General features: G+C 39.0%; 1 protein-coding gene across 2 annotated transcripts in view; it reads right to left on the minus strand.

The window, feature by feature from the left end:
- DOCK8 (dedicator of cytokinesis 8) overlaps positions 1–13,657 on the minus strand; it is a 225,805-nt gene that overhangs the window by 62,223 nt on the left and 149,925 nt on the right. For both annotated transcript variants that reach the window (XM_044659337.1, XM_044659328.1), the window contains 2 exons: positions 12,883–13,022; positions 6,507–6,676 (listed from right to left, as the gene is read on the minus strand). In XM_044659337.1, the coding sequence (XP_044515272.1) occupies positions 6,507–6,676; positions 12,883–13,022 (310 nt within the window). The remainder of the gene's footprint in view (positions 1–6,506; positions 6,677–12,882; positions 13,023–13,657) is intronic.

Consider the following 13,657-nt stretch of genomic DNA (forward strand, 5'->3'; position numbering starts at 1 on the left):
TATTTTTGCCAAGGAAGTGTCAAATGGGGTCATGTAGAGTCAGATGCCACTGAAAAATAATTGAAAAACAACAGAACACCTCAGTGTTTAGGGTCATATTTTTTCCTCTCTCAGGAATTTTTATTGGTATTGACGAGCAATTATTTAGAAGCGATTCAGTTATTTCCCTGGGAATGTCTGCTTTTCATTTTATATTTTGTATGAGGTTCAAGCTAAAGCTGAGCCAACCCATTTTTAAAGCCTAAAAAGAAGGAAGCTGAAATTCCAAAGCAATTAAGTTAAACATCACTGCATGGAAGGGAGAGAGGAGGAGAACTCGTAATGTTGACTTCAAGGCTTTCTGTATTTTTTTCTTCTTTTTGTATGCAACCAGAAAAGGGAACTCTTGGTGTGGGAATTTCCTCCTCCAATGCAAAGAAGAATTTACATATGTCTTAGTAGGTAAGTCCCAGTGAGTGGTTTGAGATTCAGCAAATCTATATGATTTAGTGTAGAATCATAGGTTTAGAGTTGAAAGGGGCCTTTGAGGCCATCTAGTCAGAAAGATAGTCTCATTTTTTAAGATGAGGAAACTGAGGCCTAGGAGAAGAGTGACTTGGCCAGAATCATACAAAAAGCATAAGAAACACATTTGAACTCTTCCTTCCTGGGCAACTAGGTGACACAGTGGATAGAGTGAGGGATCTGAAGTCAGGAAGGTTCATCTTTTATTAGCTGTGTGCTCCTGGACAGGTCACTTACCCCTCTTTGTTTCAATTTCCTCATCTGACAAATGAACTAGAGAAGGAAATGGCAAACCACGTTAGTGTCTTTATTTTTAAACTCTTACCTCCCATCTTAGAATCAATACTGGGTATTGGTTCCAAAGCAGAAGAGCGATAAGGGCTAGGCAATGGGGGTTCAGTGACTTGCCCAGGGTCCTACAGCTAGGAAGTATCTGAGGCCAGATTTGAACCTGGGACATTCTGCCTTTGGACCTGGCTCTCAATTTGTTGAGTCATCTAGTTGCCCCCAACTCATTTCTTTGCCAAGAAAAACCCTAAACGGGCTCATGAAGAATTGGACATGACTGGAAAACAACTGAATAACAAAAAACTTCCTGACTACAAACCTGATTTATATACTGCTCACTTATAGACAAGTTATTATGATTTTTTTATTTTGACAGCTATATTATGACCACAACATTTAATTTATGTTTGGAGGAGCACTTGGGCTTCCTCATTTGACACATTTGATTTAAAAGGCTCAAAGACACATCTTGAAAGAAAGAATTCTCTCCCCTTGTGACTCACCAGAAGAAACAATTAAAGAATTATCCATAAAACTTGTGAGTAATGGGTTCTGAGGAAATGTATTCCACTTTTGGGACAACTGAGTTACAGTCAAAGAATCTGGAGAGATTCCTGAATGGAATCAAGGAACACATTTCCCTATAAATCAGCCAGGGCTTCTAGAAATGGCCAACATGCCATCAGACACTATAATTTTTAAACATAACACTCTTCTCAACTTGATTGTCAAAAGGTGGCTAAGAGACTAGAGAGCCAGACCTGGAGTCAGGAGGTCTCGGGTTCAAATCTGACCCCAGACACTTCCTAGCTGGGTGACCCTGGGCAAGTCACTTAACTTCCATTGCCCAGCTCTTACCACTCTTCTGCTTTGGAGCCAGTATTTAGCATTGATTGTAGTTCAGAAAGTAAGAGTTAAAGGGAAAAAAAAGAAAGAAAGGCATGATTAGGGTATAGATTCATTGCTCATTCTGTAACTCACTGGTCCTTCACAGTGTCAAGCATATTTTTGTACCTTCCTTGCCCTTATGGTCTGAAAGAACCTCTCAGTCTTTAGGGTCATATTTTTTCCTCCTTAGGAATTTATTGGTATTGAGGAGTGATTATTTAGAAGTGATAGAATTATTTCCCTGGGAATGTCTGACTTTCATTTTATGCTTTGTATGACTTTCAAGCTAACGCTGAGCTGGGCCATTTTTAAGGCCCAACAAGAAGGAAGTTAAAATTCTGAACAATTACTGTTTATGGGAACAGAAGGGAGGACAACCTGGATGTGGTCTCTATAATGCTGGCTCCAAGGATTTCTGTTTTCTTTTTTTCTATCTTCGTGCAGACAGACACTCTCTAGCACCCCAGGGGCCTCCCACTAGCTAGTGGTATGCCATGATAATCAGTACAGTTTGTCTTTGGGAAGAAGGGAAGACGAAGAATCACCTGGAGTAACTGGAACCATTCACCTTTCCAAACAGGAACATGATTGCTGCTCTCTTCTAATGCACTTCCTCTTTAGCCAGTCTTTGTCAGGGTCTTGCATTCAAATTCTAACTCGGGCAGTTACAGGTTATGTGACCATGGGCAAAGGACTTAATCTCTCTAGGACTTAGTTTCTTTACTATAAAATGGGAATTGTATTAATACCAACCTCACAGGGTTGTTGGAAAGAGCTGAAAGAGATAACGTACAAAAGGTGCTTTGCTAGCTTTAAAGAGCCATCCAAATGTGCGCATTATCATGCACTTTTTTCCCTGACCTAAGCTGTGCATGGATCTAAGGGAGAAGTAGTCTTTTGCTTCCAGATCTCCAACTGAAAGGACATAAGCATATCCAAAGTATATTTAGACACATTTTTTTCAATCATTTTAGTCTTGTTTGACTCCTCTTGACCCTACTTAGGGTTTTCTTGGTAAAGACAGTGAAGTGGTTTGCCATTCCCTCTCTGGCTCATTTTACAGATGAGAAAACTGAGGTAAACAGAGTGAAGGGACTTTCCCAGGGTCTAAAGGGTTTGGGGTCAAATTTGAATTCAGGTCTTCTTAACTTCAGGTCTAGTGTTCTATCCATTATGCCATCCAGGTGCCCATTTAGACACATAAAATCATAGAATTTTAGAGATGGAACGAAGGAACTTTAGAATCTGGTTTAGAGGGAAGAAAACTGCCTTCTGAAGGTCACTTGTAACCTGTGACCTTTCTTGGGACTATCTTTTTTTAAAATTTATTTTAAAATAATTTTTCCATGGTTACTTGATTCATGCTCTCTCCCTCCCCTTTTGCCTTCCCTCTCCCAGAGCCGACAAGCAGTTCCACTGGGTTATATATGTATCACTCAATGCCTATTTCCATATTATTCATTTTTGTAATAGTGTAATTTTTAAAAAACCAAACCCTATGTCCTATACCTATATAAACAAGTGATAAATCATATATTTTCCTTCTGCGTTTATATTCACACAGTTCTTTCTCTCGATGTGATAGCATCCTTTCTCAAAAGGCCTGGGACTATTTGCATACTTATCCAAATAAACCCAAATTGGGAAAGCAACTTAGATTTATTACAATTAGTGCCTCCCCAATGCCTATTGGACAAAATAGAAAACCTTTAGCTGGTATTGGTGGCTTTCACATTCTGACCCCAATCTATCTTTCCAATTTCATTTGCCTCATAGCATCTCCTGGTCTGAAAAGATGACTAACTATTCTCCCATCTTGTGTTGGTGTATTTTTCATTAATGTAAATGAACCCAGTACTTAACAAAGAACCTTACCCAAAAGAGTAAAGCTTTTAACAAATGTTTATTGAATTGGATTGAATGTTGCACATCATCTCTTCACTGTATGAGAGGCAGTATACTGTGGATAGAGAGCTGACCTTGGGTCTAGGAAAAGCTGGATTCTAATATTGCCTTAGACATATATGATTGTAATGCAGGGTTGCAGCAGGAGCTTTTTGCTTTTGCAAATTCAACTGTAACAGCCTTGGACATTAGAAGTTTAGAATGTTCACAGAAAAGCAGTTGGAGCCTGATACTATAAATAGTCCTGAAGTTCCAACTGAGAGGCTTTTGCCTGTAGGCTTTGGGCTTTTGGCTTTGCCTTGGCCTGTGCTTTTGTCTTTTGGGGCAATTGGACCTAGTCTGATTTCTCTGGACCTCTCCCTGATCTCTCCATTACATCCCTGCCATTTCCCCTGAATTTCCCTTTGGGCCCTGGGAGGAAGGGTGGTTTTGCTGGTTGGACATCGTGGGTTTAGTTTCTGTAGGCAAGTAGGATATCCTAAATCAAGCCACCCTTTATTTAGTGATCTGATAAATACTTTACTTGAGGGCAGTGAAGCCTTCCTGACTGGGAGAGCTGGTCTCTCTCAGTCTGACACCTATCTCCTGTGACCCTTTCCCCAACACCAGCTTTCTCCCTAGCAGCAGCTACAAACCCTGAAACCTTCTTTCCCTTAGCTTACCTCTAACATTAATAAATCCCCTTTGTTACCTACACAAGGCTCTGGTGAATCATTGTATTGAATATTAAGGAAAAGGGTGAAGGGGAAGAAATTACTTTCTTTATTTCTTGAGGGAAACCTAGACATCCATCTTGGGCAGGAAGTACCCAGCCGAAACTTCCTGCAGACATCAATTTCACTGGCAGGGAGGAGCCTTTGACTCCTCCCTCAAAGGGACCTTAGAAATTAACAAGAGAAAACCCTCCAGCCAGATCTAATCACTTCTGACTGGCCCAATTCCTCTTGTATCATAGAGATACTTTCCCTGCCTGAAGATCCAGATTATTTCCTCCCAATACCCTCTGTCTCAAGCCTCTGTGATTAACCTGTTTAAGCAGCCCCCTCCTATACTTCCATTCATTCCCTTACCTTCCTAAATACTACCCATTCATCCCTTCATTACTCACTTAACCCCTTTACTTCTCCCTATACCAAGATTGCCTATTCATCCCTTATCTCAGCCATCCCCTTTATCCCTTCTATTCCTCCTCCATTATCAATATTTGGCCTTGCTTCTTTATAACAATGGGCATTGTGACTTTGGACAAATGACTCTGAGAGCTCAAGGCTCTTGACATCAAACTCAAACAGAAACAGGACCACTAATCTGTATATACAATTATATATATAACTCCTGGCTGCATAATGACTTAGTTTTAAACTATAATTTTATCTGTTCCTTTGTATTTTTTTACTTATTTTGTTAAATACATCCCAATACTTACATTTTTTACAAATCTCATCTTCCATCTTAGAATTAGTACTATGCCTTCGTTCCAAGGCAGAAGAATGGTAAAGGGTGAAACAATGGAGGTTAAGTAACTTGGCCAGGATCACAGAGTTAGAAAATGTCTGAGGCCAGATTTGGACCCAAGACCATATCTAGGCCTGGCTCTCAGTCTACTGAACCACCTAGCTGCTCTCCATTTTGTTATATTTTTAACTGAATTTATTAAATATTTACCAATTACATTTTAAAAAATATTTATTTCTGTTTCATGTAGAAGTAATTTTTGATAATTGTTTTCTGACATTTTAGAATTCAGATTTTCTCTTTCTCTCTCCCACACCCCTCTCCTAGCCAGTAAATAGTCAGACATAGGTTATACCCTTCATGTAATACATATTTCCATATTGTTCAGTCATGATAGAGGACACATATCACATATAAAATAAAGATCTCATAAAACAAAATAAAGTGCAAGATGGTATGCTTTGATCTGTGCTCAGACTCCAATAGTTCTTTTTTTGGCTGTGGATAGAGTTTTCATCATTAATCCATTGTTGTTATTTTAGAAATTTGCTTTGATGAACAATTATGTTTTAATCCAGTTCTGACAGTTGGAGAGTATTAGGCCACAGGTGGCCCTTGGGCTCCTGGTTGGACAAATCTAGTCTAGGCAACATTTTGTATAGAAGGTATGTACTTTTATTGTTAAACAGTTTCATCATCTGGGAATTCCTTTTACTATTGATAATACAGGTCTAGCTCCTATCTCCTCTCTAACAGTAAGGGTACTTCTTGGAATGATTTTTGGCGCTTTAATGAAATAATGTCCTTCACTTCCTGTCAATTCATTTGAAAGAGGAGAAAGTGGAGACCTGGACAGATAAAGTACTTTGCCCTCCATCACACAATTAGGAAGTGGAAGGGTTGGGATCAGAAATCAGGTTGCCTAACTCTTAGTCCAGTGTATTTTCTGGGACTTGGCTCTATCTTTATTTAGATTGGCCCTTACTGTTCTACCCACCCGAAAGGGGAATTTTTCTTACCATAGATTAGGTCATTAATCTAGAGATGGAATGAAGCTCAAGCATCATATAGTCAAACCTTTTCCTGTTTACAGATGAAGAAACTGAAGCCCAAAAAGGTTAAGTGACTTGGCCAGAAGCTTCTAAGTATTTATTAGCAGAACAAGGATTTAAATCCAGGTCCTTTTGTCTCCAGAACTAGCATTCTCTCCACTGTATCTTGAAGGTAGAATTTAAGAATCTGTGTCCCAAATAGAATTTCTTTGTTTTTCATGGGAAATAAACCCAACCATTTATGCACTCATGAAGCAAAGATCAGAAGCCCTAATTTGTAGTCTGAAGAATTCAGGCAAATGAAATCAGCATCTGAATTAATTATGATGATCTCATCCACACCACAAGTTGATGTAAGGCCATTTAGAGTGAAGGTGCTTGAAGGCCAAATAAGGAAAGAGAAGATATCTTTACCTGTAAAGTCATAGAGTTGTGGCAAAGCATCCATGATGATGCCAATAAGAGGCAGATAAAGGGCAGCCACTTTGACCTTGACCTCTGGTTTCGAACAGCGGGGATCCAGGTCATGAGAACTCAATAGGCCGTGGATGGCACTGATGGCTTTCCTCTGTACCTTACTGATTCTGTTGGCAAGAGAGACACACAAAGTCAGTGGAAGGGATACTCAAAGTATAAAAGCATGGAAGAAAGCAAACAAAGGAATGGTTGCAATCCTTTTGTAATAGCAAAAATAATCAGGTTTAAAAAACAAATAAACAAATGTTAAATTAGACCACAGATATCAAGTAGAATTGCAGAGAGGATAGTCCTGAAATTAGAGGCAGGAAGAATTGGGTTCAAACTCTATCTCATATACTTACTAGATGTATAACCCTGAACAAATGATTTAATATCTCCGAGCAAATCAAAATGTACTGAACTTGGAGTCTAATCCACCTGGATTCAAATCCTGTCTCAGATACTTATTAGGTATATGACCTTGGACAAGTCATTTAACAACTCTGGCAAATTACAATTTACTAGACTTGAAAGCTGAATAACCTGAGTTTTGTATGTAGTTAATTAAGTTACATACATACAATTTTTGTAAAAGTTTGGTTTTGTGTAATTTAGAATAAGATTGTTTGAATCTTTATCTAATTTAAATGCAATTTGCATAAGTAAGCTTAATATTTTGGTTTAACTTTATTGTAAAAACTTGTTCAGTGTTGTGTTAAATGTATATATTCAAAATTTTTTGCATTATAATAGTAGTAGAATTTTCTGTAGTAGTTTATAAGGGTTATATTTTAATGTTTGCATAAAGTTTGTGTTTATATTTCTATATTCGATGTTAATTTTGTTGAAATTTTGTTTTTTATTTGTTTACTTTGTACTTTGAACTCTGTAACTGTTCACTGTATATTTTCCTTTTACTTTTCCTTGAAGTTATCTCTAGAGTAAGACAGTGTTAGATAAGATAAGATAGGGTAAGTGTAGTTTGTTTATTATTTTGGGTTAGAATTTTAGTTAGCTGTTAGTGCACAAATACCAAAATATTGTGTGGAACACTATTTTGGCTTTGTGCAAAGGGGCGGGGTGGGGACTGTTGTAGGGAAAATGCAGACTAGGACTTAGTAAAGAGCAGACTTGGTCAGGCAAAGGTGGCAGGAGCTGGAGATTCCAAACCTGGAATTCTGGCAGAGAGGACACAGGAACTCTGAGCTGATAGTTTGCTTTGGGAGTTGGATTTTAGCAACTGGCTGGAGAACTGTGGGGTTGTGGTATCTTTGAAGTTGGGCAGTATCTAGCAAGTCCAAGAAGTTTCAGGTTGAGATAGGAGTTTTATCTTGTATGGTGGACATACAGAAACATCCATCTCCCTGACTTCCCCAGTGCATTTATCTTGCTGTTTTACCTATGTTCCTGGCACAAACTGATACATCTGGACAACAGCCAAAGGATAGCTTAATGAGATACCCTTTTACCCCTAACCAGCCAGCCATTGCCCCAGGCTGTCTGCTGTAGTTTTGTGATAGAGTAGCCATCTTCATCCCTTTAGTCCCTGAATTGCCCTGAATTGCCAATAATCTTTAGTGACAGTTATTCCCTCTTACCTCCACTTCCTGTCCCTGTTCAGTTATTAAACCCTTTTATAAAAGCTTCTTTGGTCTTTCTCCTTTCCCAGATACTTGGTTGACATGTACCTACTGTGTTACTTTCCTTGGTTATTATTGGTTTTATTCTGGTATATGTTATCCCCAACTAAGTGGTTTTACTTATGGTTATTCTGTTACTCTGTCAGTTCCCTATAGTCAGTTGAAACATCTAACTGACTACGCTCTTTTCCCACTGTAGTGAGGAACTCATTTTAACCCCATTGCTACACTTGTTTAACCCCTCTTATTTCAGTTTGAATCCTACTTCAGTCAACTTATTAGATAGTGACATTGGATCAATCAAGTCATATTTCCTTATTTGTAAAATGGGGAAAAGAATTGCATCTCCTTTACTGGGATGTTATAAGGATCAAATCAGAAAATGTATATAAAACATTCTGCAGACTTTAAGAAGGGAGCTATTATATCAAATTTTCAAAAGGGACAGGTGGTACATAGTAGATGCTGAATAAATTGATTGGCTGATGGATTATTCTGTTGTACCAAGAGAGTAACTGAAACCTAAAAATCAAAAGCTTATGTACTGTGTCTACCCTTTTAGTGGAAGGGGGATCTGTTCTGATTGCTGAGTAATATTTCAAAAAGAAAAAAGATGCTAGACTATAGTCCCAAAATGCCTGAAAATTTCTCCATGTACTTCCATATTTCAACTGTACCCCAGATTTACTGTGTAATTTATTGGGCATGGAAAGAAGTGCCCCATGCAGAAAAGGGAGATATGGGGGAATTTAAATTAGAATTTCAAGAGTGGAGGTGATTCCCAAAAACCCCTTCAGTATGATGGGTAGATCATTAATTGTATTATGGGGGGAAAGGGAGAAGAAGAAAAAAGGGAAGAGAGAAAAGAAAAGTATAGAAAAGAGAAGAGAAGAAAAGAAAAGAAAAAATAAAGAAAAAGCTGAATATATAATTAAGCAATCAAAAAATTGCTAATATTTTATCTTATGACATGGCAACAATATTTCCAATAACTTCCAAGGAGGCTTTTTACTACAAATCCAGCAATCAAGGATTATTGCTTTACCAAGGAGTGACACTTTTAATTAGTTCCTCTCCAGGGGGTAGCAAAGGTACTGTATGTGTTTATTTGAAGGATGTAACCACCTTATTATATGTTACAACAAAGTGACCTCTCATGTTGCCCTACCATGTTTCTGGTCATATAAATGGTAACAATTTTACAAGGATGAGTAACTTTCTGAAATAGAAACAGATGACTGGACTCCTCTCCACAGATACCACCTGATCATAAGGGAAATGGAAATTGCCATTAATGTAAACAATAAAGGTGATCTAATCTCCGGAAGTGATGCCACAGAGAAGATTTAGGCTTAGGCTGGGCTACCTCAAAAGGACAAGAATTACAAATGAAACTTCTCTTTGCCAAATGTTTCTGATGCCTTTTGTCATCAGAACAATTATGGAGATCTGGGTTGCCAGGGCAAGTTTAGTTATATATACAAAGCTAGAATTCTTCCACTGGGATCTGTAAATTTGTTGTTTAAAAAAATTTTTGATAACTGCATTTCAATATCAGTTTTCTCTGCGATCCTATATATTTTATTTTAGGCATTAAGAAAACTTCCCAACAACTATCATTCTGAGATGGGATCCATCGGTTTTACCTGTTTAAGGCTCCTTGCCCCTAACATGGTTAAGAACCCCTGCCAGAAGGTAATGATTTCTGCTGGAATAACAGGGAAGTGTTGTTTGGCTAGGGCTGAGAAAGGAATCTGGTCTTGGGGCCCTAGACAGCTCTTAGAGACTAAAATTCCAGAGAAGGTGCAGATATTCATTGGCAGGGAGAGGAATTTCTTACACCAGTGAAATTATAAGAGCAGTCCCTAGTTCTATAATATACATCAGAGTAATGAAGCATATTGATTTTGAGTTCCAGTCCCCTTCTGACACATCCTGGCTGTGTGACCTCAGGCAAATTATCTGACTTCTCAGTGCTCTAGGGCAGAGTGTCAGATACACAGTTCTCCACTGTCAAGTGAGGTCCTGACTAGATTAAAATGTAATTGGGAAAATTTAATAAAATGAAAATCCAACAAAACATAGCTAATGTTAATGTGATTTACTAAGTCTATTAGAGTCCTGCAAGGATCCTTCAGTATGATTTAGTAACCCCTTTTCTGTATCTGAATTGGACACCATAGCTCTGTGTAAATCTTCAAAATTATAAATTATATACAAGGTGCTGAATGATGTTGGTAATGGGGATATCTTTTTCTGTAAGTCCCCTTAGATGATGAAATCAACAGTCCTGTCCTTATCCTTATTCGTAGTAGGGCAGGGGCAGTTTCTTTGATTTTTTAAAACGTCTTAATAGTATGTGCCATAGGATTTCCACCAAACAAAAGGATGCATCTGAATGACATACTTCATCAACAGAAACTGTAACCAGTGGTGGAGCTCTCAGGAAGCCTTGGAATGAGTTCTGGAGCATTGATTTTGTTCTTGTGTTGGTGGACCACCTGCTCTCTTTCCTCCAGAAGAGGATGAATACAGCTTCTTGGCTCTCTTGGGACTGGCTCTTGGCTATTCATTCAAAGGCAATATTTCTCAAACTCATCTGCTTAGTTGAGCCTAGGCTGACTTTCTAAGCTCACCTGCACCAACGGGGCAGTGGCCTCTTCATCTCTCAGGGATGCGGCCCTGAATGCAATCCTGAGAAGGCCACAACCTTCCTTAGGCTCCTCTGCATCGTGGCGGGGTTGGGGATTGGAGGTGAGTGGGGAGAAGAACACTCTAGTGTCTGTCTGTCCGTCTCTCTCTTTTTTTTTTTTAACCCTTACCTTCTGTCTTGGAGCCAATACTGTGTATTGGCTCCAAGGCAGAATAGTGGTAAGGGTAGGCAATGTGGGTCAAGTGACTTGCCCAGGGTCACACAGCTGGGAAGTTTCTGAGGCCAGATTTGAACCTAGTACCTCCCGTCTCTAGACCTGACTCTCAATCCACTGAGCTACCCAGCTTCCCCCTAGTGTCCTTCTCTTGACATGAGTCGTTAGAGTAAGCTTCATTTCAAATGTAAACTGAATTGAATGTTGTACTTTGCCTTCCTTTTATGCAAAGCTAAACATATGGCAAAGTCCGTCTGCTTTTGGACCCCAGGAGCCAAGGAGAGAGTGGTAGATTAGAAAGACTCTTTCTCTTCTTCCTTGAAACACAACAAAATAGATCCAAAGCTAGTGGTTGATGAGTTGTGTTCCCAGCATGAGTAATGTGTTTTCTATATACTCTAAGTACCTGTTGGTTTTACTCAGAAGCTTATTTCCTTGCATAAAGATTCCATAAAATCCATAAAGATTTACTTCTCATGTGTCAGATGATGCTTCTCTCTGCCTAGACTTGTAAAAAGTATTAAGCATAAAGCTGCTTCTTGCCTTGTATTCTTTTTTTTTTAAACCCTTACCTTCCATCTTAGAATCAATACTGTGCATTGGTTCTAAGGCAGAAGAGTGATAAGGCTAGACCATGGAGATAAAGTGACTTGTCCAGGGTCACACAGCTAGGAAGTTTCTGAGGCCATATTCAAACCCAGGACCTCCCATCTCTGGGCCTAGGACTCAATCCACCTAATCCACTCAAACTCAATCCACTCAAACCATCCAGCTGCCCTCTCTTGCCTTGTATTTTAAATAATAATAAAATAGGTTTTCTGGATACAACAGATTTTGTTCAAAGGACTTGTCTTTCTAAGGGCTTTGTTAGTTAAGAGTGTCACTATAAAAGTATGGTAATCAGAAGCAGCTAAGTGGCACTGAGGATAGAGCTCCAGGTCTGGAGTCAGGAAGACCTGAATTCACATCTGACCTCAGACACTTACTACTGTGTAATGCTGGGCCAGTCGTTTAACCTGTGTTTGCCTTAATCCACTGGAGAAAGGAATGACAAGCTACTCTAGTATCTGTCAAGAAAACCCCATGGACAGTATTGGTGCTATGGTCCACGACATCACGGAGAGTCAGAAATGACTGAAGAACAATAAGAAGCGTGGCAAGTATGCTGTAGGCACTCACTGAACCCTCCTAAGTATAAATGGCGATTGAGAAAGGCCACTTTGGGGTGTTGGTTATGGTACCTGCACATTCAGATCTCAGCAATATTGCCTCAACATGGAAGCAGCTGCTCATAGAAATTAACTGAGGTAAAATTGAATGGCATTGTGGACAGAGAGCTGGTTATATTAGGTGTTGACCTACATAAGGGGAGTTTTCTCGCTGAGAACTCCCTACATTGACGAAATTAATTTTGTTCATTTGTTTCAGTCATGTTCAACTCTTCATGACCCCATTTGGCATTTTCATGGCAAAGATAAAGGAATGGTTTGCTATTTCCTTCTCGAGATCATTTAACAGATGAGGAAACTGAGGCAAACAGATGAAGTGACTTGGCCAAGGTCACACAGCTAAGAAGTGACTGAAGCCAGATTTGAACTCAACAAGATGAGTCTTCTTGACTTCAGGTCCAGCACTCTATCCAGTGAGCCACTGAGCTTCCCCTAATAAGTGCAGAAATTTGCTTAAAAAATAAAATAAAATCCTCGGACAGAGAATTCAATTCTATGGATGAGACACTAGGCAATCCCCTCCATTCCACAGACACACATTTAATCCAGGTGTCTCCTTTTTCTTTTTGTTGGGGAAAAAAAATTTGACACGTACCCTTCTCCCTCTGCATCAAGGGCAGCAGCCAATTCAGTGAAGAGAAGTCCTGTGAGGAAGTGTTGCTGGCGGTAGTCAGGAGTCAGGTCAAACATACTGGCAATCTTCTGGTCCTGGAAACTGGAACAAGAGCTGGAGTTCTATAGAAATGTGGGAGATATTTTGGTGACGGACTTGAGAAAAGATAGCCAGAAAGGATGGATAAAGTAAAATCCAAGGGCTGCTGGTGTCCTCTTGGAAAGAAAGAATAAAAAGTAAAAGCTTAGGTGGCTCAGTGGATTGAGAACTTGGCCTAGAGGCAGGAGGTCCTGGGTGCAAAACTGACCTCAGATAATTCCTAGTTGTGTCACCCTGGGCAAGTCACTCAACCCCTGTTGCCTTACCTTTATCCTTCTTCTGTCTAGGAACCAATACATACTATTGTTTCTAAGACAGGTGGTAAGAGTTTAAAAGAAAAAATTAAAATCAAAAAAATTAAATTAAAAAAAGCACACCTACAGTCAAAAATTCAAAGGAGATGGAATCTGCTAGGTAATAGTTAGAAAAGAAGCTGTGACTCTTTCTGTCACTGCAATGGCATAAACTTTTATAAAGAACAATGATCTAAAATAATCCTTGCATTCATAACAGAAGGCTACTGTTTCTTCTTCCAAAGGTTCTTAATCTTAGAAGTCCAGGAAGTTGTATTTTTTAAAAGATATATTGAATTTCAATATAACTGATTTTCCTTATAATCCTACGTATTTTTCTAAAATGCACTAAAAAACCCTTCCAT

The sequence above is a fragment of the Gracilinanus agilis genome, chromosome 1, assembly GCF_016433145.1.
Source record: "Gracilinanus agilis isolate LMUSP501 chromosome 1, AgileGrace, whole genome shotgun sequence".
NCBI lineage: Eukaryota > Metazoa > Chordata > Mammalia > Didelphimorphia > Didelphidae > Gracilinanus > Gracilinanus agilis.